Raw genomic sequence first — 18,151 nt, forward strand, 5'->3', positions numbered from 1 at the left:
CAGAGAAACAATAGTATTTTTTTTCTTCATATGAATTTTTTTGTTATATTATTTTTATTGCTGTGTTATTTTTATTGCTGTGTTATTTTTATTGCTGTGTTATTTTATTGCTGTGTTATTTTATTGCTTTGTTATTTTTATCGCTGCGCTATTTTTATTTTTATCGCTGCGCTATTTTTATTTTTATCGCTGCGCTATTTTTATCGCTGCGCTATTTTTATTTTTATCGCTGCGCTATTTTTATTTTTATCGCTGGGCTATTTTTATTTTTATCGCTGTGCTATTTTTATTTTTATCGCTGCGCTATTTTTATTTTTATCGCTGCGCTATTTTTATTTTTATCGCTGCGTTATTTTTATTTTTATCGCTGCGCTATTTTTATTTTTATCGCTGCGCTATTTTTATTTTTATCGCCGTGTTATTTTTATTCCTACTGAGTATGCAACTGATGATGATTTCATTGCCTCCCCAGCCATTCAAACTAATGCTAGACATAAGTCCATGATTGTTGTCAGCCATGTGGAAAGCCAGATTAAAACAAGAAAACTGTCATAAGTAATACATGTCTGTGGGTTAATGTTGGTAAAGTAAACACTTGTTGCAGTTTGACTAAAATGTGCAGGTATCACAGGAGCTGCTGATTCTTCATGATCTTGTTTCATCATTGCTCTGGCTATCTCTGCTTTCCTGTGGTGAATTTTGAGTGAGTTTTGGTGTAATTCTTCGTTCCTGTGTTGTGTTTTGTGGTGTAACATACTGCACATATAACATGTCTTCTCTCAGTTTCTGAAATCTTAGCTGTGGAATTATGCTTCACACAGTCTGCTGGTCTGTAAAATTGGTTAAATATACATTTTGTTGATAAACAATAGTCTTGCATTCTTAATGGCGCCAGTGTACCTGAAAGTAAACCAGCAAGGCCTTAGTCGTTAATGTTATTGCCAACCTCACATTTGCCAATAATTTGTATTTGTTTCCTATTCTGTCTGATTAACAACTAAAAAATTACAATCTTCAAAGCAATCTTAGGTCTACTCACACTATCCTGGAATAGTGGTAGCTCATAAATTAACATTAGCATTTAAGGCCTTATTAGTTAGACAGGGCTTCTTTTGGAGGAACAGTTAGTTTGTTATTTTCCTCATAACTTTACCACTCCAACATCTGCTTCTTCTTAAAGGGAGTCACAAGCAGAAAAGCCAAAATCGCTATGATTGCTGGATTCAGAGAGCACTTTCTGCAAGATACTAATCTGGTCTTCCCCCTTTATTCATGTGCAGGCCATGATTTGTGTATCACCACCTCACAATTCAGCAGCTGGTAAAGCAGAGAGATGATTTTGTTTCAGTCAATAGCAATCCACTCAGCATGTGGCTGATAGCTTATTTCATACAGTTCATCTTTTATATGGAAATCTAAGTTTCCTGTTCCTCCGCAGGAAATAACTGTCTGCAATGTATATCTTCCTCCAGATGGTGCAATACCCCTGAATGTATTAGCTGCACTACTTCTGGGAGACTTTAATGCCCATAATAACCCCTTGTGGGATGGTACAATGATTAGAGATCTCGAAACTTCACTGTCTCAGTTCGACCTCTGTCTCTTAAATACTGGGGCCGCCACACATTTCAGTGTTGCTCATGGTAGGTACTCGGCCATTGATTTATCGATTTGCAGCCCAGGACGTCTCTCATCTTTCCACTGGAGAGCACATGACGACCTGTGTGGTAGTGACCACCTCCCCATTTTCCTGTCACTGCCCCAGCGTCAGGCACACGGACACCTGCCCAGATGGGCTTTGAAGAAGGTGGACTGGGGAACTTTCACCTCTGCTGTCACCGCTGAATCTCCCCCACACGGTAACATTGATGTGATGGTTGAGCAGGTGACTAGCATAACTGTTTCTGCGGCAGAAAATGCGATCCCTTGCTCTTTAGGGTGCCCGCAGCGTAAGGCAAGTCGCTGGAAGTCGCTGAAGCAATTAAGGAGCGTCAGCGAGCTCTACAATGGGATAAGCGGCACCCTTCCCTGGAGCACCTCATAGCCTTTAAACAGCTCCGTGCCCGTGTTTGTTACCTTATCAAACAATGGAAGGAGGAGTGTTGGGAGAGATACGACTCCACCATTGGGTGCCACATGTCACCTTCCCAAGTCAGGGCAAAAGTCAAACGTCTTTACGGGTACCAGGCCCCAACAGCTGTCCCCAGTGTTACCATAAATGGCGAGTTATGTACCAACGCAAACTCGATTGCCGAGCAACTTGCTCGAGCCTCTGCACCGGAGAATTACCCCCCAGCCTTTCGCACACTCAAACGGTGGCCGGAAGGGAACGTCCCCTCATTCACTACATGCTGCAGTGAATCCTATAACGCCCCATTTACAGAGTGGGAGCTCCTCAGTGCCCTTGCACATTTCCCCGACACAGCTCCTCGGCCTGATCGCATCCACAGCCAGATGATTTAAACACCTCTCATCTGACTACAAGCGACATCTTCAATCAGATGTGGTACGATGGCGTCTTTCCATCGCAATGGTGGGAGAGCACCATCATTCTGGTGCTCAAACTCGGTAAAAACCCGCTTGATGTGGATAGCTATCGGCCCATCAGCCTCACCAACATTCTTTGTAAGCTGCTGGAACAGGGCAGTGTCCGCCAGGGTCGCTCTACCACTGATAATCTTGTGTCCGTTGAGTCTGCCATACGAACAGCCTTTTCTATTTGGCAACACCTGATTGCTGTCTTTTTTGACTTACGTAAAGCATACGACATGGCTTCGTGACGTCATGTCCGTGCCAAATTGTATGGTGGGGTCTCCAGGGACCACTCCTGATTTTTATCCGAAACTTCCTGTCGCTCCGTACTTTTTGTGTCCAAGTTGGTGACTCCCGTAGTTCCATCCATGTCCAGGAGAATGGAGTCCGCAGGGCTCTGTATTGGGTGTCTCTCTATTTTTAGTGGCCATTAACGGTCTAGCAGCAGCTGTCAGGCCCTCTGTCCCGCCTTGTCTGTATGCAGACGACTTCTGCATTTTGTACTGCTGCTCCAGTACTGTTGTTGCTGAGCGGCACCTCCCGGGAGCCATCTACAAGGCGCAGTCATGGGCTCTAGCCCATAGCTTCCAGTTTTCAGCCGCAAAGTCGTGTGTCATGCACTTCTGTCGGTGTCGTACCGTTCACCCGGAACCCACACTTTACCTTAATGACGATCCACTCACTGTACCCCCCAGGGGGTCCACAACTCTTTTGTGGATATGTGCATGGCGAGCACGGGGCCCAGACCTATTGCAGCCTTCCTTCTTTCCAAGTCTGCATTTCCTTCTGCTTCCCCTCCTTTTCTCTCCTTGCTCCTTCCCCCTCACCCCTCACCCTCTCCTCTCCCTCTCTTGGTGTCCTTGCTTATGTTGGCCCCCACTATCCTCCTGGTTATGTTGGTTTTGCAATTTAGCTTGGTTGCATAATCACCTCCTTTCGGCACTCCCTGGTCCCCCCTCTGGGCTTTGACCTCCATTACTAAATTTCTCTTCCATAGTGTGAGCCATTTGGGGAAGAGCACCTTCCCTAGTGTCTCCGACGTGTGCCCTCCTAGTTCATTCCACCTTTTCTTTCACGTCATTGTCTGATGCTAGGGTGCATAGCCAGCACGGTAGCCAGCCCGTGTGGTGGGGTCGCTATGTACCCTTTTGGTTGAGGCCCCTGAACACACAGGGATCACACTTCTGATACCTGAGCTGTGACCACCCCATGCAAGCCTTGGAGTGGTTGCTCGTCATCCTGGAGCATCGGAACTCCCGGCAATGGCCGCCGTGCCAGACGGCCCTTGCTGTGGCTGGGTGGCGCTCGTGAGGAGAGAGCCCCTGATCAGAGTGGGTCGTATCAGGGCGGACGCTATGCAAATGAAACGCATACGGGTCCAGAACTCTGGCCGTTCTTCTGCGGCCGTCTCTCTGTGTGGAACTGATTCTTCTAGTGCTTCTCCTGCCCCTTCGGCCTTCCCTTCCGTAGCTACCGCCTGGGAAGAGGGTCAGGCCCGTCGGCTAGGGGCAAAGCCTTTCCCCCACTATCTGGTTTGCACCAGGACTGATGGGGATACTTTCACCAATACCAAACCTTTATTCTTTGTGGAACACATTCAAGCCAAGTTTGACGAAGTGGACTCCCTGAGCAAGATGCGGTCGGGTTCGTTGCTATTCAAAACTGCTTCAGCTAACCAGTCTGCAGCCCTTCGTGCCTGTACCCATCTTGGCACAATTCCTGTGTCCATTACCCCCCACCAGTCTCTAAATATGGTTCAAGGTGTGATTTTTCACAGGGACCTCATCCTCCAAACTGATGAGGAACTTCGGGACAATCTTGGGCGGCGGAGTGTTCACTTTGTTCAGCGTGTTTAGAAGGGTCCTAAGGACAATTGCATTGATACTGGTGCCTTTATCCTGGCCTTTGAAGGGGATACCCTCCCTGAGAAAGTAAAGATTATGATTTATCGATGTGATGTGAAGCCATACATCCCACCTCCTATGAGCTGTTTTAAGTGCTTGCATTTTGGACACGTCTTCCCACTGTTCGCATGCCCTTCTCTGTGGTGACTGGACGTCCACTCCATGAGGGGAGTCCCTGTGTTCCACCTCCTGTGTGTGTAAATTGTCATGGTAGTCATTCTCCACGTTCACCAGATTGCCCAGTATATAAGAAGGAAAAGAAGACACAGGAGTATAAGTCCCTTGATTGTTTAACCTACACAGAGGCTCGTAAGAAGTATACACGTCTTCACCCTGTGTCCATGATATCTAGTTATGCTTTAGTTACATCTTCACCCCTTCCTCCCCCTTCCTTACCCCAATCCCGGACCCCTCTCCTCCCCCCCTCCTCTGCGGCTCCCACACCTTCTCCTCTGGGCGCTGCTCCCCCTCCCCAGCCGGAGAAGTGTCCCACTCCTTCGGCGTCTGCCGGTCAAGGGCGCCCCTCCCGGGATGCCCCTTCCCGGCACCTTCCAGGCCAAAGGTGTGCTGTCACGTGACGACCGTGGGCTGTCTGCCCCCACGTCGCCCGATCTCTTTCTGTTCCCGATCTTGCTGCAGCTGGTTCCTTTATGCCACACAGCCCTCCTCGATCTCAACCTGAAAAGAAGAAGAAACATAAGTCCTGGGACAAAGAGCCTCTGGTGTCACCAGAGGTCCCATCCCCGGCTTTACAACCAGATTCTGACGTGTCGTTCATGGATGTCGCCCCCTCCTTGTCTGTGACTGGTGGTGACCCGGCGGTATGACTGGCCTTAGCCTGTTCAGACCCCATTTAAATCATCGTTCTGTGGTTATCCAGTGGAACTGCAATGGATACTACAGTCACCTTCCGGAAATGAAATCCCTTATTTCGTCTTATTCTGCAGCTTTTGTGGTTCTACCGGAATCTCATTTTACTGATGCTCACTCACCAACCCTCCGTGGGTTCCGTGTTTTCTGTCGAAATCGGGTCGGATCCCTGCGGGCTTCTGGTGGCGTTTGTACGTTGGTCCGTACAGACATTGCTAGCACGTGGATTCCTTTTCAAACTACATTGGAAGCGGTTGCCGTTAGGGTCCACCTGGACTCTGAGGTCACAGTTTGCAATCTTTATCTACCTCCTGACAGGACTCTTACACCTGCTGCCTTACCTGCCCTTCTTCAGCAACTTCCTCCTCCCTTCCTTCTCCTTGGGGATTTTAATGCTCATCATCCCATGTGGGGCAGTGCATTTCCATCCAGACGAGGTCTTCTCTTAGATCAGTTTATTACAGACCACGACTTGTGCCTTCTTAATGATGGCTACCCTACTCATTTCAGTGCCGGTCATGGTACCTTTTCTGCCATTGATCTTTCTCTTTCTTCTCCCTCTCTCCTCCCTTCATTACACTGGTCGCCAAACGACGACCTTTGTGATAGTGACCATTTACCGTTGATTCTCTCTCTCCCTTCCCGCTCCCCGATGGACAGGTTACCTCATTGGTCTTTCCAACGCATCGATTGGCCTCTATACACTGCACAGGTCGTATTTTCTCCCTCTTTGTCGGGTTGTATTGATGGCGTCCTACGTGACGTGTCTGATGCGATTGTTTGCGCTGCTAGCCTTGCTGTCCCGCACTCATCTGGACCATTTCGTCGCCGGCAAGTCCTGTGGTGGAGTGCGGCCATTGCCATTCCCATTGCCATTGCCATCCGCGCTCGCCGTCGAGCTTTGCAACACTTTAAGAGGCCCCCTCCCCCCCGTTGCCAGCCTTATTACCTTTAAACGCCTTCGCGCTAAAGCCCGTTATTTAATGAAACAGAGCAAATGGATATGTTGGTAACGATTCGTTTCTTCCCTCGGTTCTACTGTCCCTATGTCACGGGTATGGGCTACACTTCGCTCTCTCCAAGGTCTACCCTCCCAGGCCTTCACCTCCCAGATGGCGTTTGTACGGACCCGTTAGTTCTTGCGGAACATCTTGCGACCCATTTTGCAATGGCATCAGCATCAGCCTCCTATCCGGCTGCTTTCCTTCACCAGAAACAGCGGGCTGAAGCTTCCGCCTTATGTTTTACCCCTTGTCAGTCAGAATCTTACAGCAAACCTTTTACTGAATGGGAATTTCTTTCCACTTTTTCTTCTTTTCATGATACAGCCCCTGGCCCAGACTCCATTCATAACCAACTGCTTCAACATCTCAGTGCTCCACAACGGCAACATCTCCGGGTGTTTAACCGTATCTGTCTGCAGGGTGACTTCCCTTCTCAGTGGAGGGATAGCATCGTGGTTCCTGTCCTTAAGCCTGGTAAGAACCCCCTATTTGTTGACAGCTATCGGCCAATTAGTCTGACAAATGTTGTTTGCAAGTTACTTGACTGGATGGTAGCCCGTCGGCTGAATTGGATCCTCAAATCTCGGGATTTATTATCCCCTTACCAGTGTGGCTTCCGAGAGGGACGGTTTCTGATTGATCATTTACTTCGCTTGGAATCCGCAGTTTGGCAGGCTTTTTCCCAGCGCCGCCATTTGGTTGCAGTATTTTTTGACCTACGCAAGGCCTATGACATGGCCTGGCGCCATCACATCTTACTTACACTTCATCAGTGGGGTCATCGGGGCCCACTCCCGATTTTTATCCACCAGTTCGTGTTCCATCAGTCATTCAGGGTTCAGGTTGGTACTGTTTTTAGTTCTCCACAGACCCAGGAGACGGGCATCCCACAGGGTTCTGTCTTGAGTGTACTTCTTTTCCTCATTGCTATTGATGGACTTGTGGCTTCTGTTGGTCCTTTGGTCGCCTCTGCCCTATATGTGGATGATTTCTGCATTTGGGTTAGTTCCTCTTCGATGGCCTCCGCAGAACGGCAGCTCCAGGGAGCTATACGGCGTGCCTCTTCGTGGACCCTCTCACACGGGTTTCAATTCTCTCTTTTAAAATCGTGGGTGGTCCACTTCTGTCGCCATACCACGATCCACCCTGATCCAGAGCTCTATCTCGATCCACAATGATTGCCTGTGGTCCCACAGGTTCGTTTCCTAGGTCTTCTTTTTGACAACCAGCTCACTTGGCTGCCCCATATGAGACTTCTGAAGGTAGGATGTTTCCAGGTAGGATGTTTCCAGGTAGGATGTTTCCAGGTAGGATGTTTCCAGGTAGGATGTTTCCAGGTAGGATGTTTCCAGGTAGGATGTTTCCGTAAACTCAATGTCCTTCGCTTCCTTGCCCACTCCTCTTGGGTTGCGGACCGCTCCCTCCTTCTCCATCTTTATCGTGCTCTAGTTCTGTCTCACTTGGACTATGGTTGTAAGTTTATGGTTCGGCTGCTCCTTCCACACTGCACATGCTGGATCCAGTCCACCATCATGGCATCCGTGTGGCCACTGGTGCCTTCCCTACTAGCCCTGTTGATAGTCTCCTGGTTGAAGCTGGGATCCCCCCCTCCCCCTTTCTGTTCGACGGTCCCAGCTTCTGGTGTCTTATGCACTCGATGTCCGTTCCTCTTCCACTCATCCTTCCTATTCTCTCCTGTTCCAAGACCATGGACGTCGCCCACTTGATTCCCACCCTCGGGCGGGTTTACCGGTTGGGCTCCATCTTGCGTCTCTTTGCCGTGATTTTCAGCTTCCTTCTTTGTCCTGTCTTCCTCGCTCCCTCCCCTCCACCTCCCCTTGGTTAGTTCCTCGGCCTTGAGTTCGGATGGAACTTTGCCGTGGTCCGAAAGATTCCATCCCCCTGATGGTGTTCTGTTCCTTTTTCTGCCAAATTTTATGGGAGTTTCGGGATGCTGTTGTTTTTTACACTGATGGCTCTAAATCTGCTGATCATGTAGGATATGCCTTCACGTCCTCTGTTGGAACGGAAAATCATCTGCTGCCACCTACATGTGGGGTGTTGACTGCGGAATTGATGGCAATTTCCCAGGCCCTTACCTGTATTAAACAGTCCCAACACAACCACGTTTTGTTATGCACGGACTCAGTGAGTGGCCTTCTGGCTATTGACCGGAGTTTTTCGTGCCGTCCCTTGATCTCTGCCATCCATGACCATCTCGCTGATATTCACCGTGCTGCTTGTTCCGTTGACTTCCTTTGAGTCCCTGGCCATGTGGGTATCCTGGGTAATGAGCTCACTGATCGGTTGGCTGGGGGAGCAGTCGCTTACCCCCGTTTTCTGTAACCTCTCCTGCAGCGGATTTACGGCTTCACATCAAATCCCACTTCACACAATCATGGGCCAACTCTTGGGAGGCTACTTCCCTGTCTAATAAACTTCGTGCGATTAAGGTGACATCAGGCCCGTGGCGTTCTTCCTTTCAGCTCTCCCGAAAGGATTCAACCACACTGTGTCATCTCCGCATTTGCCATACCAGGCTGACCCATGGTTTTCTTTTGCGTGATGAGTCACCCCCACTTTGTTGTTGTGGAGCCTTCCAGTCAGTAGCCCACATTTTGGTTGAATGCCCCCTTCTTTTGGCTCTGCGTGCTAAGTACAGGCTCCCCTGCACTTTACCTTTGATGTTGGCTGGCGATTCCTGGATGGTCGACCTGGTTCTTGGTTTCCTCCAGGAAAGTGGTTTTTATTCTCAGTTTTAAGGTTTTTAATCTCTCTCTGGTGTTGGGGCAGGGCGGTGAGTGTTAGGGTATCTCCCACTGTAAGCCATGTTTCGAGATTACAGACTCCCCTCCCTGACCGCGATCCTCTTTTCTCCCCTTTTACTCTGTTTTTACCCTTTTGTAGGATTGCTTAGTCTCCTTTCCCCATACGCACTTCTACATTCTACCAGTTGCACCTTTTAAGTCACAGGTGGTCTTGCATCTACTGCTTCAAAGGTGGGATGTTTCCTGCCTCCATCATAGCGTTGGGTTCTCTCTCTTGCTGAGTTACCTCGTTTTGTTTTTACCATTGAGAACATGACTGCCCTTTTACATTTTTTAGCCTTTTCCCTTTTCTGAGGTATCACACTATCGGAATGGACCACATTTGAAACAAGGGACTGATGACCTTGCTGTTTGGTCCCTTCAACCCCAACCAACCAACCACTCACTGTAGTGGAGACATATCAGTTCCTATGACTGGTTTTTGACACTCAATTGACTTTGCTCCCTCATTTTCATCAGTTTAAGCATAAGTCCTGGCAGCTCCTCAATGCCCTTGGTTGCCTGAGCAACACCAATTGGGGTGCAGATCGCTGTATGCTGCTGCAGCTCTTCAGATCCCTTGTCCAGTCCCGAATTGACTATGGGAATGTGGTTTATGGTTCGGCAGTGCCTTCAGCATTGCATTTACTCGACCCTGTGCACCACTGTGGGGTTCGATTAGCGAGAGGAGCTTTTAGGACGAGTCCGGTGACCAGCGTACTTGTGGGGGCTGCTGTCCCTCCACTGTGCAGATCAGACGTGCGCAACTGCTCACCAGTTATGCACCACACATTCATAGTTACCCTGAGCATCTGAGTTACTGTCTCCTTTTCCTGCCCGCGACAGTCCATATCCCGCATTGGTGGCCCAGATCAGGGCTAACGATTGCGGTTCACGTGCAGCCCCTTCTCTCCGAACTGGAGTCCTTCCCTTTACCACCTCTACTTGCGATCCATTCACATACGCCTCCATGGTGTACACCTCGGCCGCATTTTCATCTGGACCTTTTGCATGGCCCTAAGGACTCCGTTAATCCCGCCACTCTCCGTTGTCACTTCCTCTCGATTCTTGACTTGTTCCGTGGCTCTGAAGTGGCTTACACCGACGGCTCAATGGGTGATGGTCACGTAGGCTTTGCATATGTTCATGGAGGTCATGTTGAGCAGCACTCCTTGCCAGTTGGCTGCAGTGTTTTCACTGCAGAGCTGACGGCCATACCTCGTGCTCTTGAGTACATCCGCTCATGCCCTGGCAAGTCATTTCTCGTGTGTACTGACTCATTGAGCAGCCTACAAGCTATCGACCAGTGCTACCCTCGCCACCCTCGGCTAGCGTCCATTCAGGAGTTCATCTATGCCCTGGAACAGCCCCGCTGTTCCTTTGTGTGGACCCCAGGACACGTTGGAATCCCCAGCAACGAACTTGCTGACCGGCTGGCCAAACAGGCAATACAGAAACCGATTCTGAAGATAGGCATCTCTGAAGCTGACCTGTGTTCTGTGTTGCACCGCAGGGTTTTCCAGCTTTGGGAGACAGAATGGCATAACATCACGCACAACAAACTGCATGTCATTAAGGAGAATATGAATGTGTGGAAGTCTTCCATGCAGGCCTCGGGCAGGGAATCAGTTGTCCTCTGCCAGCTCTGCATTGGCCATACGTGGCTAATGCATGGTTACCTACTCCGTCGCAAGGACTCACCTCAGTGTCACTGTGGCTCCCGAATAACAGTTGTCCACCTCTTGCTGGACTGCCCACTTTTAGCCGCTCTGCGGCAGACTTTTAACTTTCCCAGCAGCTTTAGTTTTATGTTTTATCCATGAGAGTGGGTTTTATACTTCTATGTAGGTTTTAGCGCATGTCCTTTGTCCCTCCGTGTCCTCCACCCTAGTGCTTTTAGGGTGGAGGTTTTAATGTGTTGCAGAGTGGCTGGCTTGCCCTTTTTATTCTCGTGGTTGGCCAGCCACTGTAATCTGCTTTCATGTTTCACTCCCTTCTGTTTCTAGCACCTCTCTGATGTTTTCTTGTCCTCTTTTGTTCCTTTTAGTATTCATTGCCTTCCCTTCGTTCTTGTGGCTTTTCCTTTCTTTCTGTTTTGTGTTATATGTTACGTCCATTTTATTCTCACCCTTGCGGCATTCTTTTATTAGGAACAAGGGACTGATGACCTCGTAGGTTGGTCCCTTCTCCCGCCTTTAAACCAACCAACCATCTTGTTCCTCCAACTCTAAACACCTGATCTTTTTGATCAAAATCATTGCACAAAGCTCCTAAGCTTTCTGTTACCTGGCTTAACTTCGCGCTAGGCTCAAGATAGTTTTCCTGTAGCTTTTTACCTATGCCCCCTGCCGTGACTGCTATTGAGCAGCATGCCTCTTTTCTTTCTACTTCACTTTTATACCAACTTAGCCTTAAAGTTGTTCCAAAGAGTCTGCTGCACTCTGCTTTGCTCTTTGCTCAAAGGCTGGTTGAAGCTCTTTTGTTTCAAGTAACAAGTCTAATTGACTGCTAACCAGAATTTGAAATATGATTCCTGAAGTTTTCTTCCTTTGCTTATTACTTGTCACCTGTTCTCAGTTCCCATTGTCTCTTCCCCCTGCAACCAATCACATTCAGAATATGCCACTTCTCATTCTGGTGGAGGACACAAATCTTTCTTTCCTGTTCCGTGATTCTCTTGTCTCTACTGCATAATCTACAACTGCATGGGAGAGCCTCATCTGGTACTTTACTAGCTTCCACACTTCAATCACCCAAGTGAAACACCAGCCTACTGTCCTCATAAGTTTCTCCAGTACTAACCAACCTGTGGCAACATCCAAATTTATGACACACGACATTTGTACGATAAACTAAAAATCTCGACACACACTTAAACAGTAATAAAGTAAGAATTAACAAAAATCATGGATTGCCCATCTAATTTGTTGGCTTCACCACACTGATCTTTGCTGAACTTAAGTATTAACTATCAGAGGACATGAAATGAGTAAAAACTAAAAATCAGTATATTTTTAACAATAGTCTTAAAAGACAGTATCAGGAAATTATGAAAAGCACTGTAATGTATCCAAAACAACACCTGTTCTGCAACTGCTGTTACTGATGTCATAGCACAGTCTATGTAAATACACAGATCTTGGGCTGTTCCTGCTGCCGTCAAACATCCTGTCATGAGTACAAAATAATTCAATCCTATCTCCAAAATTGAGATCATTCCGTACCTGTGGGTGGAACTGCAGTCCCAACACCACTCAAATATGAGATCCTTTTACTCCCCTATGTATGTGGATTTCCCCCTGCATTCAGTTAAATCCCTTCACTCACCTATGTATGTGGATTTACCTATGCATTCAGTTAGTTACTGGAGCCGTCACTGAATTCCTGTCAATTTCTCCTACTGCTCATCTCGTTTCCTACACTCTTCCATCACTCTGCTTCCCTTTCTATCATCCGTAACATAGACCATCATTGCCAGTAGGGCTCTGATCTTGGAAGTCAGTACATAGTTCTGATGACTGTTTCACAGTTCAGAAGTGCTGAAGCTGATAATGTGCCCATACTTCCCATTAATGTAAAAACCATATAGTATACGTATAACTACCATTGACTGTATATTATTCAATTTTTCGTATTTGGTTGCTGTATTTGTATTGTTTAATTATCAGAATAGCTAGGAAATGTAGGATTTGGTACAGTTGTCTTATGAAATGACTCTTTTTAGGTACGCAGGTAGACCTGATTTTAGAAAAGATAGTTCCTGATCGACAGACACAAGATTATTTGAAAGATGCAGCAGATAATATAAAATTTCAGCTACAAAAGACAGAAGATGCTTTACAAGAAAGTCATGCTGAAGTGCGCCAGCTGTATGGTGAGTTGCAGTTCTTATCATATCTACTCAGTTTGTCTCCAATGGTATTTATGATTATGAAATATATTTTTACTGCTCCTTGTATTCATTTGGAAGTATTTTGATAAGAGGCACACACGAATCAAACTGATCAGGTTGACAGTTAACTTTTCCTTCTTCTATAAGCAGTGCATCATTTTTTTTTGTCACCACACGTTGTATGTCATAGTAAGTAGATTCAGGATTGATGTCTGTCTTTAATAATTATGATGTTTGCATTATGAAAAATTTCAATTTTTCTCTCACTGAAGCCTCTTTGAATTGTCAAGGGATTTGTTTTTCTTGAAAGTTAGTGGGCCGATGTGGCTGGAGTTTGTAAACTAATCAGTAAGCAGTATTGACCCTCCTGATAGAAGCAGAATCTTAGTTGATCCCAAAGTTGGCAGATCGCATTTTGCAAAAATGAAAATAGTACTGTAAGACAGTTGAAATTCACACTGTCCAAAATCAATCATTTACTTTCTGTCTGGTTACTGATTTATGTGCAAATAAGATAAATTATAAAGTTATCCATAAAATTAAACCAAAAGACATAATTGCAAACCATATGATTGTATTGTATGAATGATTAATGGGTAGGCTAAATTCCAGTGCATTTCTTAAGGTATCACAAAGGCATATAGTGAAACCCCGCTTTTACCCTTTCCAGGGGATTTCAAAAAGAAAAAGAAAAAAAAAGAATTTACGTATAGGATGCCACCTTGCATTTTTGCACTTTATGTATGTGCACATAACAGGCATCAAAATTCTCATGCCAGGGACTTGTTTATTATCTAATAATGGTTTATCATCTAAGAAAAACCGCTGATGTAATGGCAACTGATAATTGAGAAGCAGAACTTGTTTGACTCAATTTCATACATCATTATCAATGTTTTTGGAATGCCTGCAGCTGTCATTCATTATTTAAATAACGAAACACTACATCAGTTACATATTTTATCATGCTTAGCACAGTGCATTTCAAAAAAATTTTCTCAATATCTAATGCAAATATTTATGTAAGTATTTTATGTGCTGTTTGCACATGTGTTGTTCTGCATCTCTTGAACTGTAGTCGTCTTTTTGAGGTTATTCGGTAATGTGCTTCCTCAGTTATGTATAAAACTACACACATGCGAACTATACCTCATATTGTTTTTTGTGTAACATCACAAAAAAATACATGCATAAATATTGCACTTACCAACGAGAATAAATCCTTGAAACCTGTTTTGCTCAGCATGAGAATATACATAAGTTGTACTGTGTTTAAACCAAAACCATTTGAGCAACACAAACTGAATGACGGTGTCAACTAGCGCAACAAGTGGCCAAAAGACAAAAAACAGTAAATATGGTTCCACGGAGTTGTGACAACGATTACAAAAATCACAAAACTGTACATGCGCTGTAGAGACAGTTCGGAAATCGTTGTGATTGGTCATGATACAAATATTCTTACGAATTTAGTTACTCATATCAGCGACCATGCAGAGTAGAGTTTGTCAGTGACAGGAGGTACAGCATGAATTGTTCCAACTTTTACACGTTTACTGCTTTAAATCCACTAAGTAGAGCACCCTGGTGCCAGAAACTTAAACCACATAATGTTAGTAAATACTACTTCATGGCCAACATCATGCCAGCATCATTTTACATCAGTTTTTTTCCTGCGAACATTTTTTCATAGAGGGTAAATCGCAGGAAAATTATAAATATGTTGATGCAAAATCAGGTGTGAATTAACCTTGTGGACATAGGAAAATTTGGTGGGAACGATAACAAATGTTGTAAACGGCGGGAAAACGTTAATTCCAGGAATGTAAAAGTGGAGTAATACTGTATATTGATAAATATCCACTTTTGATTGTGGCCTACTAGTCATTACAGGACTGTTATTCAATAATCATCGTGAAGCTTCCAAAGAGAATATGGTCATGTGGCTGTATTGTACTGGTGAACAGTGTTGAAGGAGAAAAACAGAACTATTTGTACTCAGTCATTACACCTGTGTATCCTTTCCCGGGAGACATTGTCAGACATGTAGTGGTGTCTTAAAGCCACAGAAACTGAACAGGAAAAAGCAGAGAAGCCAAATATTATTTGTAATACGATGTGCTGATAGGTACAGGAAAAGTCGTACATACCTAAAAGTTCCTACTTGCAAAGTGGCTCTAAGAAAACGGAGAACAGTTGTTGGATTCTGTAGATGTTGGAGAAGCATTCAACAATGTTTGATGGATTAAAGTTTAATAAATTTGTAGTCATGTAAACAAGGAAGATTGAGAGACAAAGGAATTAGACATTGGCTGTGAGCTGGCATTGATTTAAAACATTGATGAATGTTGAAAATTTGTGCTGGATCAGGATTCAAACCCAGGCCTCCTCTTACTTTGGAGAGCCATGTTTTTTGATCCACAGAAGGCATATATCACCTGACACCATCACATCCTAATCTAAATTGCATGACTAGGATTTCGAGTGTCGCTTACCAATTTTTACGCAGATTACCAATTTTTATGCAGAACTTCATACCCCTCTCGCTGTTCCAAGTCTGGGTAGGTTCAGCCCTCAGCAACCAATACGTATAGGAAAAATGGAGTTCCTCAGGGACTGATATTGACAATGGTATTGAGACAGCCACAGGACTGGCACTCCACCCATCACTGTATGTGGATGACCTTCCACTGTACTACAGCTCTACATCGTTGTTCACCACAGAGTGCCAACTTCAGGGCACCACACAGGAAGTACAAAACTGGACCCTGAATCATGCGTATCGATTTTCTCCCATGGAAACGTTACGTTTGTGCTTTAGTCAGCTGAGGAGTTCATAACCAGACCCAGAACTGTATCTAAGTAACCAGTTTTTTGAAGTTGTTGAAAATTTCCAGTTTTTAAGCCTTTTATTTGACAGTAAGTTAAAATGCTTACCACACATACACCAGCCAAAGGCAGATTGCATGAGGATACTTAATACTCTTGAAATTTCTCAGCAACACCTCCTGTGGATCACCCCACACAACCCTCCTGCTGCTCTATGAAGCTTTGATGTGATCTGCCTGGACTATGGATATGTTACTTACAGATCACCAGCACCATCAGTACTGAGCTCATTAGACCCTGTCCACCACAGTGATGTGCTGTTGCCAAGAGGAGTCTTTCATATGAATCACATATTTGTCTTGTTGGAAGCTGGTATCCCACCACTGAGCAACTCTAAGCAAACTATGCAGTCACAATCTGTCAGATGCCTGCCTCAGTATACTTTGTTACCCAACTGTTTCACAATAAACAGTTCAGACTGTTTAGTAATTGCCCAAAAATAGATAGGCCACCAAGGGGACGACTGGAGACACTCTGCAGGGACCTCTAGTTCACCGCTCTCGTCTGCGCACATAAAGTTCTCTCTCAGTATACTTTGTTCTCTACAGATATTGTCAGGGAATGGATTCCCCTTCATAAGTCATTGGAAGCAATAGCAGTGCAGGTGCAAACCACCTCACCATTTGGCGCATGTGCCTACCTCCAGGCTGGCCATTTACTTATGTTGAATTGTCCACATTGATTCAACAACTTCCACTTCCACCCTCCCCCCCCCCCCCCCCTTTCCTTTCTCCTGCTTGTGGATTTCAACATGCACTACCCTCTCTGGGGGAGTATTACTTCGTCTAGTAGTGGCCCTGTAATTTACCAGCCTCTCACATACTACATGCTGTCCCTCCTCAATAATGGGTTTCCCACCCACTTCAGTGCCACCCATGACACCTTTTCAGCTGTTGATCTAACAATTCCTTTCCCTAATCTTGTGGCTTTGCTACCACCACCACCGCCAAACTGACTGACTACCACATTAGACAATATTTCTCTCTCTCTCTCTCTCTCTCTCTCTCTCTCTCTCTCTCTCTCTCTCTATTAGCCAGTGCTGTAGTCTCTCTCTCTCTCTCTCTCTCTCTCTCTCTCTCTCTCTCTCTCTCTCCATTAGCCAGTGCTGTAGTGGACCAAAGACATTGCAGTAGCTATTCAGGATCATTGATACATGTAGTGATTTAAATTACATCCTTCACAGACCCATTTATATTACATCCTTCGCAGACCCACCTTATCACTTTTAAGTGCCTTCATGCTAAGGCTCGCTATTTCATATCTGGCTGCTGCCTTTCTACTGCAGAAGTGACAAGTTGAAGACAACCCCTGTGTCACTCCCCACCTATAATGAACCATTCAGTGACTGGGAAGTACTTCAGGCTCTTGTGTCATCCTCAGACACAGCCCCAGTCTCCAATTCAGTTCACAGTCAAATGAGCCAACACCTAAATATTCCCCAAAGGCTACATCTCCTCAGGGTCTTCAATCATCTCTGGCTCCAAGGTGCCTTCCCCTCGTAATGGTGAGATGGTATAGTTATTCCAGTCCTTAAGCCAGGCAAGATCCCCACATCTCTCATCAGTTGCCAGCTGATGAGCCTGATCAACATTCTCTGTCGGCTGCTTAAAAGAATGGTTGCTGCAGATTATGCTGGGGTCATAAATCTCAGGTCCTTTTGTCACCGATCAGTGTGGTTTCCGGAAGGGACGATCCACAACCGAACATAAACGTAGGTTGGAAACGGCAGTACAACACACTTTTTCTAAATGCCAACACCTTGTCAGTCTTTTTTGGCTTGTCACCTCTTGATGTCATCACATTTTACTTACCCTCCGTGACTAGGGCATTTGAGGCTCCCTACCGATTTTTATTCACCAGTTTTTATCCCCCAAGTTCTTCTGGGCTATAGTCAGCACTTCACTCAATTCCCCATTTTTCCAAAAGAACTGCGTCCCACAGGACTGTGTGTTGAGTGTCACTCTCTTCATCACCATCAATGGGCTAGTGACCTTTATTAGGTGGCTGATCAGCCCTGCATTGCGTGTCAATACTTCTGCATTTGGTAATACAGTCCCATTTCTTGGGCCTTCTTTTTGGTAAAGAGCTAACATGTCTTCCCCATATTCATCAACTGAAGAGTAGCAGCATGTGGAAGCTTAACACTGTCTCATTGCCCACACATCTTAGGTTGTGGATCATGCTACTCTTTTCTGTATTTGCCAGGCCTTGGTTTTGTCCCAGCTGGACCATGGGTGCCAGGTTTATGGCTCT

At 45.7% G+C, this 18,151-nt stretch overlaps 1 protein-coding gene across 5 annotated transcripts in view; it reads left to right on the forward strand.

Annotated features, from left to right (window-relative positions):
- LOC126183319 (sarcolemmal membrane-associated protein-like) overlaps positions 1–18,151 on the forward strand; it is a 285,047-nt gene that overhangs the window by 162,291 nt on the left and 104,605 nt on the right. For all 5 annotated transcript variants that reach the window (XR_007536720.1, XM_049925175.1, XM_049925177.1 and 2 more), the window contains exon 11: positions 12,842–12,991. Coding sequence is in view for 4 of the 5 variants with exons in the window: in XM_049925175.1 (XP_049781132.1) it covers positions 12,842–12,991 (150 nt within the window). In the remaining variant the exon portion in view is untranslated. The remainder of the gene's footprint in view (positions 1–12,841; positions 12,992–18,151) is intronic.

Source organism: Schistocerca cancellata, chromosome 4 (assembly GCF_023864275.1).
Source record: "Schistocerca cancellata isolate TAMUIC-IGC-003103 chromosome 4, iqSchCanc2.1, whole genome shotgun sequence".
Taxonomy (NCBI): Eukaryota; Metazoa; Arthropoda; class Insecta; order Orthoptera; family Acrididae; genus Schistocerca; species Schistocerca cancellata.